The 19,711-nt window shown below is 42.7% G+C and overlaps 1 protein-coding gene across 1 annotated transcript; it reads right to left on the bottom strand.

The window, feature by feature from the left end:
- Positions 1-102: 102 nt before the first annotated feature.
- On the bottom strand, positions 103-19,540 carry acanb (aggrecan b). Its single transcript, XM_037768668.1, has 19 exons — positions 19,452-19,540; positions 13,044-13,128; positions 11,529-11,912; positions 10,890-11,064; positions 10,207-10,334; positions 9,793-10,086; positions 9,413-9,613; positions 8,510-8,684; positions 7,784-7,911; positions 7,392-7,685; positions 7,128-7,256; positions 6,936-7,043; positions 5,730-6,842; positions 5,438-5,551; positions 5,134-5,292; positions 3,764-3,846; positions 3,538-3,682; positions 3,180-3,362; positions 103-2,317 (listed from the first exon to the last, which is right to left on the bottom strand). Exons 2-19 carry the CDS (start codon positions 13,120-13,122, stop codon positions 2,226-2,228), a joined length of 3,984 nt encoding a protein of 1,327 aa, XP_037624596.1. The 5' UTR covers positions 13,123-13,128; positions 19,452-19,540; the 3' UTR covers positions 103-2,225.
- Positions 19,541-19,711: the final 171 nt, after the last annotated feature.

Below are 19,711 nucleotides of genomic sequence, written 5' to 3'. Positions count from 1 at the left end.
CTGAAAATGAGCACGATATGGGACCTTTAAGGCACTTCTGCTTCGGCTTGATTATTGGCGTGATAGTTTTGCACACTATAGGACAATCATTTCACAGAGACAGATGATTCCAAGTTTTATTTGGTACAGCACAGTACAGCATACTGCATGTTCACATCAGGATTCAGGATCTGAACGAAGTCACAACAGACGTGTCCGTGTGCAACGCTACACATGTTTTGGTTTACTTGTCAAAAGCTAAATCGGTTTGTTGAAGACTCAAAACACTGACACAGATTCACTGATTTTCTTAAACCGTCCTCCACATAATCACTCAAATGTTGGCTTCACGTTGAGCACACTCTGTAATGTAATAGTAAAACACACCAGGAGCATCCAGATCGACTTCATTCGTTTATTTACTTGTACAAATAGTACAACACTTTGAGCGAGCTAGCTGTTTCACTTTGTGGCGTCACCACGCTCACTCATCCACTTTCATATTCTGTATTTGCTGAACTGTGTGCGTGTCCATGAGAGTACCAGTTTGACTGTGTGTTGCTGTTTTTAGTGTTTGAGTTGTTGTGTGAGAAGTCAGATACAGACACAAGTATCTGCTCTCAAAGTTGAAAAGCAAATCTTGACCTTTTTAAAAGGTCATGGTCAACATTTTATAACTTCCACCTCCACCTTCTATCTTCTTTCTCGTCATTCTTTATAATAATTTCTACTGCTTTCACAGCTTATTTCCCTAAAATTGTGTAATTTCTCAAGTTTTAAGAAGTACATTTCTGTTTTAAAGACCCTGTCACATAAAACACAGCCAGAAAACGTCCACAAAGACTTTATGTTCAGCTGACTGTCAAAATCAAAAGTCGTGCCCACTTGATAAGTAACTGCAACTTACCAGCTAATTAAACTAACAAATCAACAAACGGGTTTGATGATGAATTAATCAAACAATTAAATTGTCTGCTCTGTGTAAGTTATCGACAGATCCTGCTGTTCAGAGTGATGTAGAGAGAATATTTACAGTGAGAAACTTCATTCATTCAGCAAAATCTCATAAAAAGCATGATTCTTCATCAGACAGTGCCGACAGAACAGAAGTCACAAACATAAACCCCGACCTGCAAAACTGTGTGTGTGCATCTTTTGCAACCGCGTCCTGGCAGAGAAGCCAGCCAATTCAGTGTCACACTGTAGATCTCTCTTATTATTCAGTTATAGTTTTCTTTGCTATGTGTCAGCTACGGATGAGTATTGTTTATTTTTGCATATTTAAGGTGCGCTGGATTCAAATGATTAGCACAGAAGTGACTGCCAAAAGTGCATGAGTGCTGATTATTTCAATCCAGGTCCGTTGCAGCGACTTTAATCACGTCTTGAACTTGGATTTCTATATTCATCATCAATTGGAACAGCACAATCATTTCAGTATATCTGATACTGTGGTGGTGTTGCACAGTGGCTCTCGAGCTTGAGGTTGTGACAAGATCGTTCGGGGTCTATCGGCCTGTCCTTTCCCCCTTGCTTTTACTCATATTTGGGATTTTATGCAATCTTCCCCGTTCTCCATATTGTAGGTTAAGAGGGGTAACATGTGCTCACTGCTGTATTTTAAGGGGTTACAACCAAAAAGGTTTGAGAATCACTCTCTTTGCCTATAATGTAAGAAACTGTATTGTTTCACCAGTCTGAAGCACACAATTGTAGTCCTTAGAGACCAAATAAAAGAAATAAAAAACTACTAAGAAACACAGATCTAGAAAAGTACCCTAAACATATAGCAAAAGTCTATGTGTTTGACTTCAGAGAATCCAGCTGCAATCGAAAACACTTTTATTTTATTGGGCCGTTTTGGACTTTGTGTGTCACTCTTATATCACCATTTTATCTACCTTACTTTGTGTGCAGTGCTGGCAACCGATTGCAGAAAATTTCATCTTGTGCATTGAGATAATGCTTCCAAATACTAGATCACAGCTATGAATTAGACAGTATAAATACATAGAGAGAACTGCCTTCAGAAGCTGCAGGGTGACACTCAAAGATCCAAAACATCAGTCAATTACGCTATCACTGTCTAGATGTGCTTTAGTATGTGTGTGTATGTGTGTGCGTGTGTGTGTATATACATGTTGGGGATTGTTATCTTTTTGGTCGGGCATTTGCATTGGTGTCCATGCTTCTTTACAAGAGGGGGGTCCTTTGTGGCTCTCTGTTGTATGTCCTTTCATTCCTGCTCAGAGCAGCTTCCTCTGTTGCCGTTGGCTGCTGACCCCTTTACTTCTCCTCCTGAGGGATCTTTTGTGTAGCCTGTTACTGTTGGCGCCGGCTGAGGGGAGAAAAGGTACGCATACTGATGACATCATGTAAACATGAGCTGCCGATAGACGTATAAATTACCCTGAAGCGAGTGGCGTGGCTAAAAGGATCCATTTCTTCATCGGCGTGATGCTGAAATGTTAGCTCTGCAGGAGGTGTGTTTCACACGCTTTATAATTTATGCCCCGTTTGTTTGCGAGGTTTAAATCTCCCTCAATTAGTCTGGGTCGTCCATCTCGTCTACATTTCTTCTTTATGAATGAAGTGGATTAAAAACATGCACTTGGGGCGCCCAGGTAGCCTGGGGGTTTAAGGCCCCAATCAGATGTTTTAGCAGTCTGGGGCGGCTTTTTGAAATTGGTGACTGTTGCTGGATATCCGGAGCTATATGACTTTACCTTTAAGACTTTACATGATCTGAACAGAAAACAGCAGACCTGGAGGCAAATTAGTGCGGTGCTTGAGATTTCAGGTGAGTTGTTTTCGTCGCAGCAAACTGCAAAAAACAGTCCTAAAAAATCAGATTGGGCGTCTTCAACAAACAAACAAAAGGCAGTGCGGTGCGCCTCGCATTTTCAACCTGCAGAACACGCTCTGTCTGATCGGGGCCTAAGGCATCAACAATGAACTGCAACGTCCCCGATTTGAGTTCGACCAGGGACCTTTGTTGCATGTGTATCACATACTTAGTGATATACAGTAGAGTGAGAGTGGGCTCAGTACTTAGTAGGAGATGGGCATGGAGATTGGTGAGCAGGTTTGCAGTGGAAATGGCTTACTTTGTTACTTTAAAGGAGAAGACTCCTGAGTCTTTCTTAATTTTAAGACAAACATTTTTACAGTATGGATGGCAGATCCATATGTTAACTCACCTTCTGTACATTCCACTTGTGGCTCCTCCCACTGTCCGTCCGGCATGCAGCGTATGACCGGCAGGTGGCGCTGTGTGTAGCCTGCGTCACACTGGTAACGGACTATAGAGTCGACGGGGTAGCGCTGTCTGCCGCTGCCCATCGGCCGGCCGTGTTCCACCTCAGGGGGAGCTCCGCACATGGCTGAAAAAGAACAAACAGCAACATTAAGTGGCAGTTGGTAGTTACGAAGCTCGTCTTGGTCGAGGTTAACTTTTTAGTAATCCAACTTTTCCACATCCCAAGCAAATTTTCCATCTAGAAAGAATTCCCAGAATCACTTCTTGGCCAGATACATATCCCCACCCAGTAGACCTACCAGGTCCAGTCTTGCAGGTGAAGGGAAGGTGGTAGTTGCAGGGGACGTCATTCCACTGTCCGCCCTCGTGCCAGATCATCACCACACAATCCTCCTCTGAGTTAAAGTAGTTATCAGGCTGGTTGGGCCTCCAGTTCTCAAAGGTCTAAAGGAAGTTACAAAGACGATCAATGAATATATATAAAAGAGAAATCATGTAGATGGTTGTTATAGCAACCAAACTCACCAGAGGACTGCTGTCTGTCCAGCGGAACTCATTCTGCACATCTTTGTCATTAAGTCCAATCCACTGGTAGTCCTGGCCATTTGCTGTATTGCAAAGAAAATAGATTTTTGCTTTTACTTTTACATGCTCTTCCTCATAGTATGTTTGCAAATGTCAAAGGGCCACAGTAGTAACAAGATGTATCATCCCTCCCTGAGGCACCGGAGCTCAGTGATATAAGGTCCTGGGTTGGCTATCCAGGGCGCACCCTGCCTCTCACCCAACATGTGAGGTGGAGATAGACCCAAATAGGGTTAGAATGTGTAGAAACAGATGAAGGCATTGATGAGTTTTGACGTTCAACTAGAAAATATCCTTTTAATTTCCTTTTTGAAGTAGTGTGAAGAGTCTTTTTTTTTACCCTTTTCTCCCCAAATTTGAAAGCCTAGTTCTTCTGAACTGCAGTCCTCGCTACATAGAGATTATCGTCGTACCCCCCGAGATTCCAGTCTGTGCAGTGAAAGGGACATGATCCCTCACCGGCTTCCCACTCGTGAGCACTTTCAACTGTTAATTCATCAATACCTGACCAGTAATGTAGAATTTACAGCCTTCAAAAGTTATACATTATCCCCTTTATTTATACTGTCCCACCTGTTACTAACATATTTTGTTAGATACTTTTAGATATATTTTATATAATGACTACTGCGATGTGTTTACAGATACATACGCTTGCATGCTTGTGAATAGAGAGCTCCAGGGATGATGTATTTTTGTAGGCCAACCAGGAAGTTAGCATCGCCCTGGTTCCCTCGACAAAAAGCCGATGGGATTGTTCCATTGGAATTTGTATTATTGCAGAAAATAAACTCTGTGGCAAACAAACGTTTATGATACTTATACGTTTTGTTTACTAAGATAGTCTTCACAAATGAACACCACTTTCATAATATTTGAAAAGTAAAAGCAATCGGCAGAAAGTAAAAAGCTAACGTTAGGCTATTGATGAACTACACTACGGTCGGCGTGATGACGTTTAGTAGTTTCATTTAACCACTCGTTAGAAATTGTCTTTTTGAAGACACAAAAAGGCTTCAAAATTCACAAGTGGGGTATTAATTGATGTATTTTATGTCGTAGAACAAAACTTTAAAATCTCTTAAGCTTGTTTCAAGCATCAAACTAAAGACCCATTAAAAAAAAACATTGACTTCCAGACAAGGGAACCGAAAGTGCTTAAATGCTAACTCATTTCCGTGTTTCAGGACTCATTCCTGTAGCGCTCTATTTGCACACACTCAAATGACCAGCTAGACACACACACACAAACACACACACACACACACACACACACACACACACACACACACACACACACAGCTACTCACAATTGACAAACTGCTGCTCCTCCTGGGAGCCGATGCTGACCAGGTGGGCGTTGAGCTCCTGACAGCGTTGCTCAGCCTCAGACCAGGTGTCTCTCTCCGCAAAGTGGAGGTAACAGCTGCCCATGAACTCCAACCAGCCCTCTGCACAGCCCTGCACAGCTACACACACAAACATCACACATCAACACATTTGGAAAAAAGTATAAAGCATCTGTATTGGTATCAAAGTTCTTCCAGTATTTTTAAGCCAAAAGGCATTTAAAAACAATAATGTGGTGTTTGTTATGGTAGTTTGGTGACTCACGTGTCGAGCAGTCTACACCAGTGAAACCAGTAGGACACTGACACACAGCGAGCTCTTCCTGCACAGAGCAGGATCCTGAACCGCAGGGGTTTGGATCACAGGGGTCTTCAGAGGCTGACAGCAGAGAGAAAGAGACTTTACTTTGAGCATTATGACTGATTACAGTTTATCAGTGGTGTTGCATCACAAGAAAAATTACTACAATACTTTGGCGGATAAATAAGTGTATTTCCCATATTTTTGGCCTTATGAAACAGTGTATATCAGTAAAGTAAACACCTAAACCACATACCTTCCACTACTTCAGGCTGCTCCACTACAGCAGGGGTCACGAATGACACTGACGGTGCTGTGGTTGGGCTGGTGTAGGCTGCGTCTGGAGTCACTACATAATCTGTAGGTCCTGCACGGCTTTCCTGACTCTCCTCCCCAAGTCCTGATTGGCCGAGATTGGCAACATACTCAGTGTAAGTCATTCCAGGCGGTAAGGCGACAGAAAGCTCCCCAATGTGCGGTGCTTCTTTAGGGGCTCCGCCTCCTGAGAAATGCAAGCTTTGGTCCAAAGTGCCACTGAATTCATGATGGATCCCCGAGCCACTTCCTTCCCCGCTTACCTCCACCACCCCACGGCCCTGTTCAGGGTGGCGTACCTGTGGCGGCACGGTCACTTCCAACATGTCATTGTCTGTTAGGTAGATGACATCACCACGATGCACGATAAAGTCCCCAGAGGCTGAACCGCTGCTTGAGACGCCAGATGGAAAACCACTTGGAAAGCCGCTGTTGAACCCGGATTCAAAGGGGCGATATCCAGACACCTCCTGCTCACCAGACGTCTGGACTGTCAGGTCAACGCCACTGTGGTCGACAAATGAGATGCCAGAAAATCCACCGGAGCCTGACCCGGACATACTTCCAGATCCGGACATACTTGATTCAAAGAAACCTCCACTGGTATCAACGCCCCCCTGGCCTAACTCTTGCTCAGTGGGCTTTTGGTGAGTTTGTGACACCTCCTCCATCTTCTCATCCACCATGATGATCATCGAGTCTCCGCCGCTACCACTGATGTCCCCACTTCCACTGGTAAAACCTGATCCCGATACACTGAAGCCAGAGTGTTGTCTGTCTAAACCCTCCCCAGATCCAGATGCACTACCCAGTTCTCCAGATGTGACGATGACAGCACTTCCCCCTTCTGCCTCCTGCGGACCTCCAGAACCAGACTCCTCTCCGGAGAAGACGTCAGTGCGTCCGCTGAAGATGACGTTCTGTCCTGAACCTGAGGCGTCGCCACTGGTACCAGAGACGCCGGACTCCCCTGAGATCTCTCCGCTGGCTGAATGATCAGCTGAACCAGAACCGGACACATCAACAGGGTGGACTGGAGGTAAAATGGGTTTCACTGGGGGGGGAAATATTAAGAATCAAGAATACATCAGAAACATTGTGTTTAGCTTTATTGAAAAAATACATTTTTCATTCATAGTTGTATTACCAGGGGGAGCAACTTGGTGAGTTGTGATGGTTGTCTGGTTGATAAACTCCTCTATTTCAGTAATAGTTACACTGGTTTCAGTTTCATTGTAGTGTACAGTAGTTTCAACTAAAAACAAACAAACAAGAAATGATGAAGATGCATAGAAATATCACTGATGATTGGAGAAGAGATTACATGAACCTTACTCACCAGGGGGAGCAAAGTGATCAACTGCGACTGTTGTCTTGTTGATAACAACCACCGTCTCCAATGTCAGATCCACACTGGTTTCATTTTCAACGTGAACAACAGGAATTTCAGGAATTTCAGCTGAAAAAGCTAAAATGAGATCACAGATTAGTTAAGAAATAGCAATAAATCAAATGGATTGTGAATGTGTGGCTGGAAGAAGTGCTGTTTAGGAGACTTTATTTATTTAGGTGAGCTAAACCCCCACACCTAACCCTTTCCTACCTTTAAAACAATAGGCGTCGTAGCGTGAGTGCTCATCAGGAAATCCTGTCTGGTTGGGGTAGGCGTAGATCATGTGGACCCCAACCTGACCGCCTCCACAGTGAGACCTGGGGGTTGTGATGGGGTAGCGGACGCTGCGGTCCATCAACCAGCCTGGACGGCACTTGTCAAGCCCTTGGTTCCATGCAGCAAACAGCTCCCCAGTGGTGGCCAAGGTGGTGTTGAGTTTCTGACAGTGCTGCACGGCCTCCTCATAGGAGAAGCTGTCGTAGTCACTGGTGAAGAAGACCTCACCTGGAAGAAGCATTCACAAACACTCAGAAGAGCTCAAACATGGCAGATACAGTAGATATAGCTTGGTAGATAGATATTAAAGTGAGTGGACTCCTCACCTCGCAGACGTTCCACATAACAAAATACATCGTAATGCTCGCTAGCTGGTCTCAGGCCGTAGGATCTGACTCCTGGGATGTGTGGCAGATTACCAGCACAGTTATCTCTGGGTGACACGATGGGATACCTGAGCATGGAAGAGAATAATGGTACAATATTTTAAAGCTTTGCTTTGCCATAATTATTCGCCCCAGTTGTCAGAAAAAATGTTGGTATTGTATGTTTCTGCAAACCATGAGATACAATGTCAACGTATCTGAACAAAAAAGGTTCATAAATACGTTACATAGCAGTCCTCACGCTTGCAAAATCGTTAGGTTTAGGCAACAAAAGTGCTAAGGTTAGAAAAAACATCATGGTTTGTGATAAAATAATCACGTTGCATAAAACGTTACTTAAAAAACAGGAACTCAATGTTTTACTTTTGGTTTCACACGGGGCACAAACAGCAGTCTCCCGGGTGAAAGTCCTGTGTTTGTTTGACCCATCTATAACCCTTTCCACCGGCCCTTTGTGGACTTTCTTACGCTATTATACAACACAACTTTCATACCACATAACACGTCACTTGCTCTGACTTATTGCAAAAACGTCCACATTCAACGTATCCATGGTTTTGCAGAAACGTTCAATGCCAGCATTTTTCCTGACAACTTGGCTGTACTATCCCTCCAGGAATCATGATATATTGGTATATCTCTATCCTACACATGCCTCAAGCTTACCTGACAGTCTGGTCGCGGAGCCAGCCAGCGTCACATTGGTGCAGGCCTTTCTCAAAGGCTGCTTGCAGCTGCTGGGAGCTGGCGATGACCGCCCCAACGCTCTGGCAGGCCTGCTGAGCTTCCACAAAGGTCAGAGTGTACCGACCGGTGATGGGTCGGTAGTGGAACACCACACCTGGGAAATGGAGAGGGAGGCAAGAAAAGAAACACAATAAGACAGAGGCAAGTTAAAGAGTCTCATTTTCTGTTATTTATTTTTCTTCAAGCTTAGCCTTCTTTGTTCAGTCCATCGGTATCAGCCAATATTCGCCTTGTTAACTGCCATCGTCTTATCGGTAAATACGATGACATTTGCCGATGGCAGTGGCCAATGTTTATCTGTTGTGTTGCGTCAATTTTGCGCCGGCTAAATGTTGTGTTGGTTATTTGCGGTTGGTCTTGGACAACAGTAACCAGCTGCTGATTTGGAGAAGAAGCCACTGGCTGGACACGACAGTAGGTGTCGTGCGTACTGAACATAACAGTGCTGATACTTGGATTCTGCTGCTCGAATACTTGTGTTTTTTTACGGATATTTCCTGCTATTGCCACCCGAATAGCTAACAGAAATGTAATTTTTGACTTAAGCATCTCCAAATAGGTGATGTGTCAACATAGCTGTTGTTAAAAGACTCTTTTAAATGTGGTCAAAATGCAGACGACTTTTATCTTTAATATCATCAAAGATAGGAACTTGCACAGATGCTAAGGGGAATACTCTGTCTCATTTGGGGAAGAGTTGAAGGTTCAGCCCTCTAGATTTCAGTCCTCAGAGGGCTACACCTTTTGTAGAAATGTATTGTCACAGTTTAAAGAAATATTCAAATGGATTTTGTTATTGATCAAGTACATAAAACAACTTGCCGGTGGGAGCCATGGCAGCGTATACGTCTGTCACACTGGGCGGGATGGGCAGTGGGGCGAAGATGTCGACTTCTCCACGTTTGATCTCCTCTCCCCCAGGTGAGGGGGTGAGGCTCGGGTACATCCCAGGGGCGGGTGTCATGCGGATGATGTCTGGGAAAGGGGTGGTCCTCATGGGCACGGCACCGGCATCCTCACCAGCTGAGAAGACAAGATTGCATAATTGCTTGATAGAGCTGACAGTTTTAGGAAAGAAATCCACCCTAAAATAGAATTATTACAAAACTGCGTTATGAGTTATGTCAACAGAGAAGCTCCCAGAATGCACTGAACATTTATCGCCAGGTAGATTTTTCCTCAAATCTCCAGGAAGGATTTACCTTGGAAGCAGACAGCATCGTAGCGAGAGTCTGGGTAGGGGTATCCTGTCTGGTTGGGGTTCAGGTAGACAGTTCTTACTCCCAGGAGCCCCCCTCCACACTGAGGCCTGGCGATGTTGATGGGGTAGCGTACACTCCTGTCTGCCAGCCAGCCAGCGTTACACACATCCATGCCAGCCTTCCAGGCGAGGTAAAGCTCGCCGGTGGTGGCGAGCCGAGCACCGAGTTTGGCACACTGATCTCCTGCTTCATAGAAGCTAAACTTCTCTACAGACATGGAGTAGAAGACCCTGCCTGGGAGGAGAGAGGAGAGAGGAAGGGAGACATTGATATGACAGTCTACAGTCTGGTCCACTATAGAGTTCTCATGTGGGTCAGGTAGCTTTTGTTGCTACCCTTGTTAGATGAGTGTACCTGACAGCTTCTCGGCAAAACAGTACACGTCGTAGGTCTCGTTGACATCTCTCACGCCATAGGTCCTTACACCGGGGAAGTCCTCCTTGTCTCCAAAGCAACGCTCCCGCGGCTCACGGATGGGGTACCTTGAGAGGTCAAGAGAGACGTCGGTCATCAGATAGACTTATATGAAAAGTCAGCAACAATATCAGTTCTTTTACTGTGTTATTTATTGCAAGTCTGTTAGTATGTTAAAGACATTTGTTTGTTTTATATTATTGCTGTCAAAGTTAGAAAAGACACCAAGACCCAAAACACATCAATTGGACTGTCCCATCAGGTCGCCTGATGGAACAGTCCAATTGATGTAATCATTGGGGAGTTGGCTCTCATAAATTTTCTATGACCAACAATCCATCAACCATGCCCACTTAATGCAGCAATTGGCCAGGTGTGCAGTATTGGATGGATTTGACCTTCTCTCTCAAGCCATTGGGTTTGAATCTAGAAGGAATTTGCATTTTCTTCTTGTGTCTGTGTGGCTTTTCTCTGTGTGCTCAGTGCTCTGACTTCTAAAGACATGCTAGTTTGATGAATTAGAGACTTTAAATGACTCCGTAGATGTGACTGTAAATTAGTTTGATGGCGACCTGTCCATAGTGAGACAGTTAAGAAATGAAGGATGGGTGGATGAACTCTACCTGACAGTCTGATCAGAGAGCCATCCAGCATCACACTGGTGGTATCCGTCATCGTAAGCAGCCTGCAGCTGGGCTGGAGTGGCGATGCTGGCACTGTTCTGGATGCAGGCGGCCTTCGCCTTCTCAAACGTCAGGGTGTAGCGGGTGGAGATGGCTCGGTAGTGGAACACAATACCTGTGAGATACGGAAAGTGAGCGGAAGACAGACGATTATGCCAATTTCAATAAACTCTTGTGACAACATTTGTGCTTGAACTTCGCCAGATCTCTATGAGCTTGATGAGACAGTAACTCATACTAATTCATTTATGCAATGGATACTGGTTTGTACCCATCAAAACAGAAATGATGTGTCTAGAGACATTGGGTTTAAACCTTCAGCCAACTGACTGGCGCAGAATTTCAAAAGGTCTTGATAAACTTACTTACATTTTTCTCCCAGTGTAAGAGCATTGTTGGTGAGAAAAGTATAGAATAAAGTTTTGGAACACTTGTATTTTGCTGCAAAACATGTTTGCAAGAAGATAGAATTGCAGGGGACAAGTTGTTCTTTGTACTAGTGGAAGTTTGACTACCATGTGGTGACTTGAATATCGTAGTTAACTGGCTTGAATGAAGCTTAATGTTGCTGTGGCGTACCCTGAACCTGGATGTCCACAGAGTCATAGTTGTCCTCAATGCCGTGCATCACCTCGCAGCGGTAGGTGCCAGAATCTTTGGACCTCAGCTCTGTTATCTCCATGGTGGCGTCAGTGGGCACCAGCGGGTAGTTGATCATCGTCACTCTGTCCAAATACTCTGTCTCCACGTGAACTTTTCCCTCAGTCGCCACCAGAATCGTGGTGATTTTCTCCTTGGTGACGTAGGTCCATTTGATGCGGTGGGAGAGCGGGGCGACGGTCGGGGCTCCGGGGTCGTTAACGGTGTTGTCCTGGAAGTAACAGGGTACCACTACCTTGCTGCCCAGCAGAGGACGGAGAGGCATCTCCATGGGGATGCTGACACGCAATGTGCCATCCATGTCTACGGTAAAGATGGGACAAGGTTAAGTCATTAGTCTTTTTATTTGTTAATGAGGATACAAACTAATATAGTGCAGATACACATATTTTCACACACCGATGGCAGACAAAGTACTAGGGGTAGGAATCCCCATAGGCCCCACGATACAATATTATCATGATACTTTAGTCACGATACGATCTTATTGCGATTTTAAACATTTTGCGATATGCTGAGTATTGCGATAAGATATATTGTGATATATTGCAGTTTATTACTTTTTTTAAACTGCAAATTATGCAGTTTGTCAACATCTGTTTTATCTAATAAGATACAGTTTTCACTCCGTTCATCTGTGATTTCATTCACATATCTTGAGGTCAGAGGTCAAGGGACCCCTTTGACCCCCTTTTCTCACCAAAATTTAGCGTAACTTCGTAGCATTATTTAGCATTCTTCCCGACAAGCTATCATGACATGGTTGGTACCAATGGATTCCTCAGGTTTGCTAGATTCTACGTTACCATTATCTTCACTCTAGTGTTAAGACTGAGCTCGCTACAACCTCTGAAAGACAGAATAGCAGCAACGGTTAATAGTTTATATAATAAAAGATCAATACTTGACATCCGTGTATCGATACAATATTGCCACGCAAGATATCGTGATACTATGCTGTATTGATTTTTTTTACCCCAACCCTAAGAACTACCATACAAGGCAGTAGCAATTTTGGGTTCTTGCTCAAGGACACTTTGAAATGTGGACAAGAGGAGCCAGGGATCGATCCACCAACCCTACATAAAATTAACTTGCTCTACCAAAAAATATAATCAATTGTCCAAAGACTACTTTGGAGTTTGGACTACTTTGTTCTTATACTGCTCTCTGGAAATGACTCTGATAATAGTTTGAGAAGAAATTGGTTAAAAACAGACTAAAATATACAAAAAGAAATCTCAGCAGCATATTTAATTAAGCTCTAATCAGTAGATTACACAAAAGAACTGACAAATACCTTTATAATAAAAGCTTAATATAAATTTCTTATCGTTTTCAAATAGTCAGGTCTCCAAAGGTTCTGGAGACAGGTATTTGATTTTTACATAATGACGATGAAGATAAGAATCCATCTGATAAAACCACACTTACCTTCATGGTTTTCAAGTTCAAATAATACTGTTGCCGAGATGAAGGGCAAGGACACACACAGCAGAAGCAGGGGGGTCATCGTTACCTGAAAAATACACAAATTGACGACACTGGAATCAAAGTTGTGTGGACGAGATAATTAATGACAGGACGGAGGGGCAGGTTACTGAAAGTCATTTTAATGTTTAACGTGATATGGGGCCTTTTGTTCATCACTTACTGATCAGAAGTGTGTATATATATGTATATAGAGAGGGAAGGTAACTTCTCTTTACCAGAAATACTGCACTGAATGAACAGTGAAGTAACTGTTAGAATGAATAAGTGGGTTTATTGTCATTTCCTCTGCCTCTGAATGCCACTGTGTTTTCTTTCCTAACTCCTGTACGCTTACGTTCATATTCCATGTTATCCAGGATAGCATTCGGTTATTACGTCATCCTCGTTGGCTAAAATGGAAAGCAGACGTCAAAGAGTCTCTAGTATCACTTTGGAAATACCTTACATGTTCGCTGAGGAATGAAAGCCGCTCTGTCTCTGGGAACAGGAAATGTCTTTAGTGCTAAAATTAAGTTCAGGGCTGAGAGGGAGAAGTATGATTCATTCATTACAAATGCTTTTCCGTTTGTTAAAAAACTAATGAAGAAATGATGGTTGAGATGAGGCTTTTTTTCCATCTTACTAACGGTTCTTTCTTTGTCTCTTTGTTTGTGTGCTCACAGTATATTTATAGAGTCTGTGCTTGTATGAAAATACAATCTGCTGCTGTCAAATTGTTCTCAGTATCTCAAGTGTTTTTGTTTACAACTAGAGGAAGAGTACATCTATATGTGTGTGGGTGTGTTTGCCATGCTATAAGACAAATTTCCCCAAGTGAAAATTGCTATGAAGTTTAAATTTATTTGTGCTTTTATTTAATTGAGTTCTTAATTGACTACGTTAGCGGCATGGCTCTAGGAAGGGCAAAGTTGGGTGGCCCACCACTTTGGTCTTCTTTCAAAACTATTTGAATTTCCATTTTGTACCAAAATGTATGGGAGCCTACTGATTTTGGTGATCCCCTGACTTTTCCTCTAGTGCCACCATGAGGTTGACATTTTGGCTTTTAGCGAAAATATATTTGATCGATTTCCATGAAATCTTGTACAAATATCCACGGTGCCCAGGGGACGAAGCCTAATGATTTTGTTGATCCTCAGACTTTTCCTCTAGTTCTACCATCGGGTCAAAATTTTGATGTGTCCAATACTTTAGATTAAGACCAAATTCCCGCAAAACTAATAACATTACTATTAGCCTTAGCTGTACGTAGTATTTACTGAAAAATAGCAAAATTCTTCCTCTTCACGAGACCGGCTGCCATGTTTCTACTTTTCACTTTTCCTGCTTAGGCCGGAGTCTATTATGTTACTGGCTCCTGTCGCCGCCACTCTCTCTCTCTTGCTTCACCTCTCACTTCCCAAGTACACACAAGCACGGGCTCTGCTACAAATGACCTATACGCTGCCATTACAACAATTGGATCTAGATAGGGCCATTTGCGTTTTCGCGTCGGCCACCATTGTTCTACACGCTTGGCACACGGGAGAGGCTTCACTTGGTTGCAATCTGCAACCTCACTGCTAGATACCACCAGATCCTAAACACTGCTCCTTTAAGTTCTGCTTTTTTCTGTTTTCAGTAAATTTTCATTTAAAGGCCAATGATCCATAAAGAGTTGCTAATACTCACAAAAGGTAAATCTTCTACAATCTAAATGTTACTTTTGAGAGTCAAAAAAGTCAAATTTGACCATAAATATCATTAAATATCACCAACTGGCAACTTCAGTCTAAAAAACATCAGCTCCGCTATCACAAACCCACATCTGTCAAACACTGATTACCACATTGCTTATTTTCTCTCAGCTTTCCACTGCTGTGACGTGCAGCGCAGTCCAGACGTACGAAACCATTGAGAGTCTTAACTGAACCCTCATTGTGCTGCGTTCACACACCCCGGGTCGGGCTGCAGTTCATTCCAAACAGCCACACAGAGACTTTTACAACCAATAAACCGGCAGGAGCTCACTCTCACAAAGCGTTGGCAGTGGCTGACCTGAGGCTGGCAGCCCACTATGACCTTTTAAGATCAAGTGACTCAGCATAGAAAACACACACAATCATGTATATTCACTGTATCACACTGTAAAGACTGTATATAGTCTGTGTGTGTACTACAAACTGCATGAATGAGTGTGTGTTTGTGGGCGCTGCTAGCATTCTCCGAGTTCCACAGATCCAGGACGTAGAGTAGCCTACAGTAGGACTAATATTTGCCGTGCTGTCTAAGATCTGTCTGAGAGTCAATGTTTGCTTAGTTTGGGAGGAAACACAAAATACCACACAGCGTATGTAGACAGATGGACTAATCCACCCTGGAATAATCACACTCTGTTTTATTATCAGGATGTGATGTTCAGTCCACCCCCACAACCTCTTTGCGGTGACGTATTGTAGCTCATTGACTTGTTGTTTTGGGCTTTTTCTGCAATTATATGACATTGTTGTACTCATAATCAACTTTTTGGATTATTATGACGTTTCTATTTTTCCGAAATTACTTTCCAACAACAACCTTCCCTGAATATCTCCTTTTAAAATGTTGCTTATGCATGTGCTGCAAGAATAAAAGTGAGTTAGTATACCATGCATTTTAAAGGTGCTCTATACGATATTCAGAGCATTAATGTAGCAGAAAACAACTGTATGCTATGTAAAGATATAGAGGAAGAATGTCAGCCGTCGCCATGTTGAGAGCCATGCGGAGGCAATAGATATGCTCCCAGCCTGGGATTTAGCACCTTTAAGTGGCCTTTTGAGACTATTGCTGGTTCTTGGTAACTCTCCATCTTCAACGGTGCATTTCTTCTTGATTGTTTAAGTCTCAGCTCTATGACTTTAAGGGTTATACACCCAAACCTGCTTATCATTGACTTTTTTTTTCATTTTTTTCATGGAAAAATTAAATTGTATTGCGGCTTGCCATAAGATCAAAAGATCAAAAGCAATGCATAAAATATATTTCCAAATAATAGCAGCTGAAAATCTTGTTTTTGCTGACCCCCAGTGGTTTAACTTCTCACCCTGCTGCAGCGATGTAGAAAAGTACTCCAGGGTGTGTCAGTACAACGTGACTTCACTGTTGGGTGGTGTGGTTACAGTCAACCACGCACACTTCATGGCCACATCCAATCACACCCATCAGTGATGGTAAAACTGAACTTCATTGGTGAAACTCAACCAGGGAGTGCATTTAAACACACAGCTATTCAGTCTGGTATTAAGTTTAGTTTATTTGAGAGAAAGGAGAGTATAAATTAATAAATATACATGGTATAAATAATGCCAGAATTATTTAAAAGACTATTTTTCATCTGTTTCAACTTGGTAAAGTTTTCCTAAAACACATCAGAGCAAAAACAAAACAGGGGCAAGCAGTTTAACGGTTGGAAAAGGACACACAGTTGTTAAAAGCAGTAGATGTAGTGACCTATAAACAATACATATAGAACGACATTGCAAACAAGCAGGACATATAGATAGCAGCAGCAAAACGAGAGTGTAGTGCTGACGTGTAGGTATTAATCATTCATTTTTTTAATTGGTTACTGACAGATCTATAAGTGTTTAGTTGTCTGATGTGAATTGGAATGATATGTTATTCTTCAACTACTTGTTAAAAAAATGTCAAAACGTTTTGTTGCCTATTTTCTTGCGAGTTAGTGTTAATAGGTAGATATATAGCATATCTACATATAAAAGTTAATTCATTAGTGTTCTTTCTGGTTGTGCTTTTGCCTAAAAAGGCCACTTCTACATCTGCCAATGTAACAAGTGAAAATTCGCTTGGTAAGATTTCTTGAAATAAGATGTAATATTTATACCTTTCAAGATAAAAAGAGATCTTGAAATTAGCTGGGAAAACTCATTTTGAGCTATATTTGACTGGCATTATTAAGTGTTGTGTGTTATAATAAGACTGTAATGCTCAAAAGTAGTATTTTTTCACTTAACGAGATATTCATCTCAAGCTGCGTTGTCTAAAAACAAGTCCCTTTATCTCACTGAAATGTTACCTGCTAGGTGATTGTGTCTTAAATTAAGTGTTATTTGACTAGTATTTAGACAAATATACTTGATAAGAGTTTTGCTTTTTTTGCAGTTACAATACCATATGTCACAGTCAAGGTGAGCCTCCCAAACAGCAAGCAAACCTGCACTCTCACTATGAATGAACACAGAAAACGCCAGCAAAAAAACCTCGCCCCATTTCTCTTAGCGAGCCAACCAAAACCTCGACCCCTTCATGGCTCACTATCCGATCATTGAGCGGACCCTCGGCTCTCTTTAAATGCATCATTTAAACTGTGGCCACTTCATAACGTGCCCCAGCATTCGTGAGCAAAGCCACAGAAGGCCAGGTCGAGCCAACCGGCCGGCCACAGTGTGCCCATTGAGTCGGTGGGGTGGCTGCTTGCTCCCCTGTTCGGCCGCTGTGGTATGTTCCGCTCCCAGTTGGGGTGGAGGCCAATAAGGCCTCGGTCTGTTCCAGCAACGGACAGGGGCAGGGCCGTGGGGGGTGCGACCCTGCCAAGGTAAACACAAGGCGGGCATCCAGGGGAGGCTCACCACCTCCCACTCTCCCTCCAACCCTCCAGAGTCCCTCAGCAGAAGAACAGAGTTGACATTGATACGAGTAGAAACAGACCAACACTCATAGATTACCACGGGGATGTGTGGGAGCGCACGTCCGATGCCCCTGGTAAAGAAAACGCACGGGAGTGTGTGTGTGTGTGTGTGTGTACATACGTCGCTATAGACAGGTACTGTAAGGGCTGTGTTTGAGAACACACACAGACTCTTGTACAGTTAAACGGGTGGAGGGGGAAAAAATCATATTCACAGGTGCTTATGGGTGCATGCGTACATGCCTGCATACAAAGACATGCTTGAGCAGCATGCACACATTAGTTTAAACATTATACACACAAGTACACACACACGGTCTGAGACTAACTTATCATACATATAAAAAGTTTGAAGATATTTGCTTCAACTGACCCCTTTGTCTATTGTTTTCTTCACATCCAACATCTGAAAATTACAATTCATGCTGTGCGCTCAAACCGCCCTGATGTTACCATGGTAACGGGATGTCACTCTTGACAGTAGTTTCCTATATTGCAAGATAGTTTTCCCAATAATAAAACACAGTTTTCCACTGCTCAGATGCTTGAATTTGAATTAAAAAAGAAACATTTTCATTTAAGACTTGAGGTCTGGCACCAGCTTGGAAACTGATTGTATACGTTTTCATTCTTACCAATCAGCAGGGAGGCTGCAGTGTCTGATATATATCAAGATTTGTGTGCGTCATTGCACTTTTTGGTATCTTATTTCACATACATGCCATCAGCGGTTCCCAACCTGGACGTCAGACCCCCACTAGGGTTTGCGTTAAAATAAATAAATAAATAAATAAATAAATAAATCTGAGAGTTTGCAAAGATGATAACACGATAGGAAAGCAGAAAAACATATTTCTGCTACATACAATGATTTCCTCTAATATTTGCTTGTGAATTACTACATAATTTTACCTTTTCAGGCCTCTAAAGATTATTTCAAAAATAAAAAAAAGAAATTGCTCTTTGATTAAAGTGGTTAAAATTGGACGAGCGGTCACAAGTAGACGTCGCTTCGTTTTAAGGAATTACAAGCCATGACGGTTTAGACCACAAATCACTGAGTACCGGCATACTAAGATGTAATCAATTTAGACACTGAGTAATTAAGCTGTGTGATGCAATTTCATACATGTCACTCTCCATCCAGGGAAGCCAACCAGAATACAAATAGACTAACATATAAATATGATTAATGTCTATATTCCACATATCATTTTTCCTTCTCTTAAAACTCTTCTTTCAGCCACATTATACTCTGTGGAATCACACACAGCACAAAATGATGTGCAGTGAAATTAAACCAACAAATCAAACATCAACAATCAGTTAGTTGTAAAGAGAAGCCGACTCCATTAACACCTCACTAAAGTCAACTCAGCAAAATGCAGAAACCAAACCAGACTTCCAGCAAACAAATCACAACTCCCACAAGCACAAAAACTGACTTGAAGTTTTGTGTTATGTCAAACGTACTTTGCATTAGCTATGATTAAATTCCCAGAGATCACAACTGCTTGATATGGAAAAAGAAACTTCAAACCTTTGCTTTGACATGTGAGTACAACACCTCAACCAATACCTGTCTCCCCAGTCAGAGGATGAAGTGTCAAAGTATATCCCCTAAAACCCCTTTCACAATATTCCTTGTTAGGGACTCCAGTGGTGAGTTGTAAACGTACCGTTGATGCTCCAAAGCTCCTAGTGGCAGCGACTCCAGGGGCCTCTCACTCCTGCCTGAGTAGGAGAGCAGAAAGAAGCTTTATTCAAACTCCTCCACACATTTAGATGTTGGACAGAGAGAGAGGGAGGGAGAGGAGAGAGAGAGAGAGAGAGAGAGAGAGAGATGTGATCCTCTCCTGCCAGTTGGTGAGGTCATACAAACAGGCTTGAATATCAAAGCTGAAGCACAGAATCAGACAAAATCTTTAAAAATAGCAGA

The sequence above is a fragment of the Sebastes umbrosus genome, chromosome 4 (assembly GCF_015220745.1).
Source record: "Sebastes umbrosus isolate fSebUmb1 chromosome 4, fSebUmb1.pri, whole genome shotgun sequence".
NCBI lineage: Eukaryota > Metazoa > Chordata > Actinopteri > Perciformes > Sebastidae > Sebastes > Sebastes umbrosus.
Note: the sequence above shows the minus strand (reverse complement) of the source record. Positions and strands in the feature narration are given on the sequence as shown.

Bases quoted from the DNA above. Each gene is read 5' to 3' on its own strand.
- acanb (XM_037768668.1), bottom strand. From the start codon at position 13,122: ATGACCCCCCTGCTTCTGCTGTGTGTGTCCTTGCCCTTCATCTCGGCA. The intron at 9,614-9,792 runs GTAAATCCTTCC...TTGTCTTCTCAG, and splicing joins CGATGCTGTCTGCTTCCAAG to CTGGTGAGGATGCCGGTGCC. The intron at 5,552-5,729 runs GTATGTGGTTTA...CTCTGCTGTCAG, and splicing joins GCAGCCTGAAGTAGTGGAAG to CCTCTGAAGACCCCTGTGAT.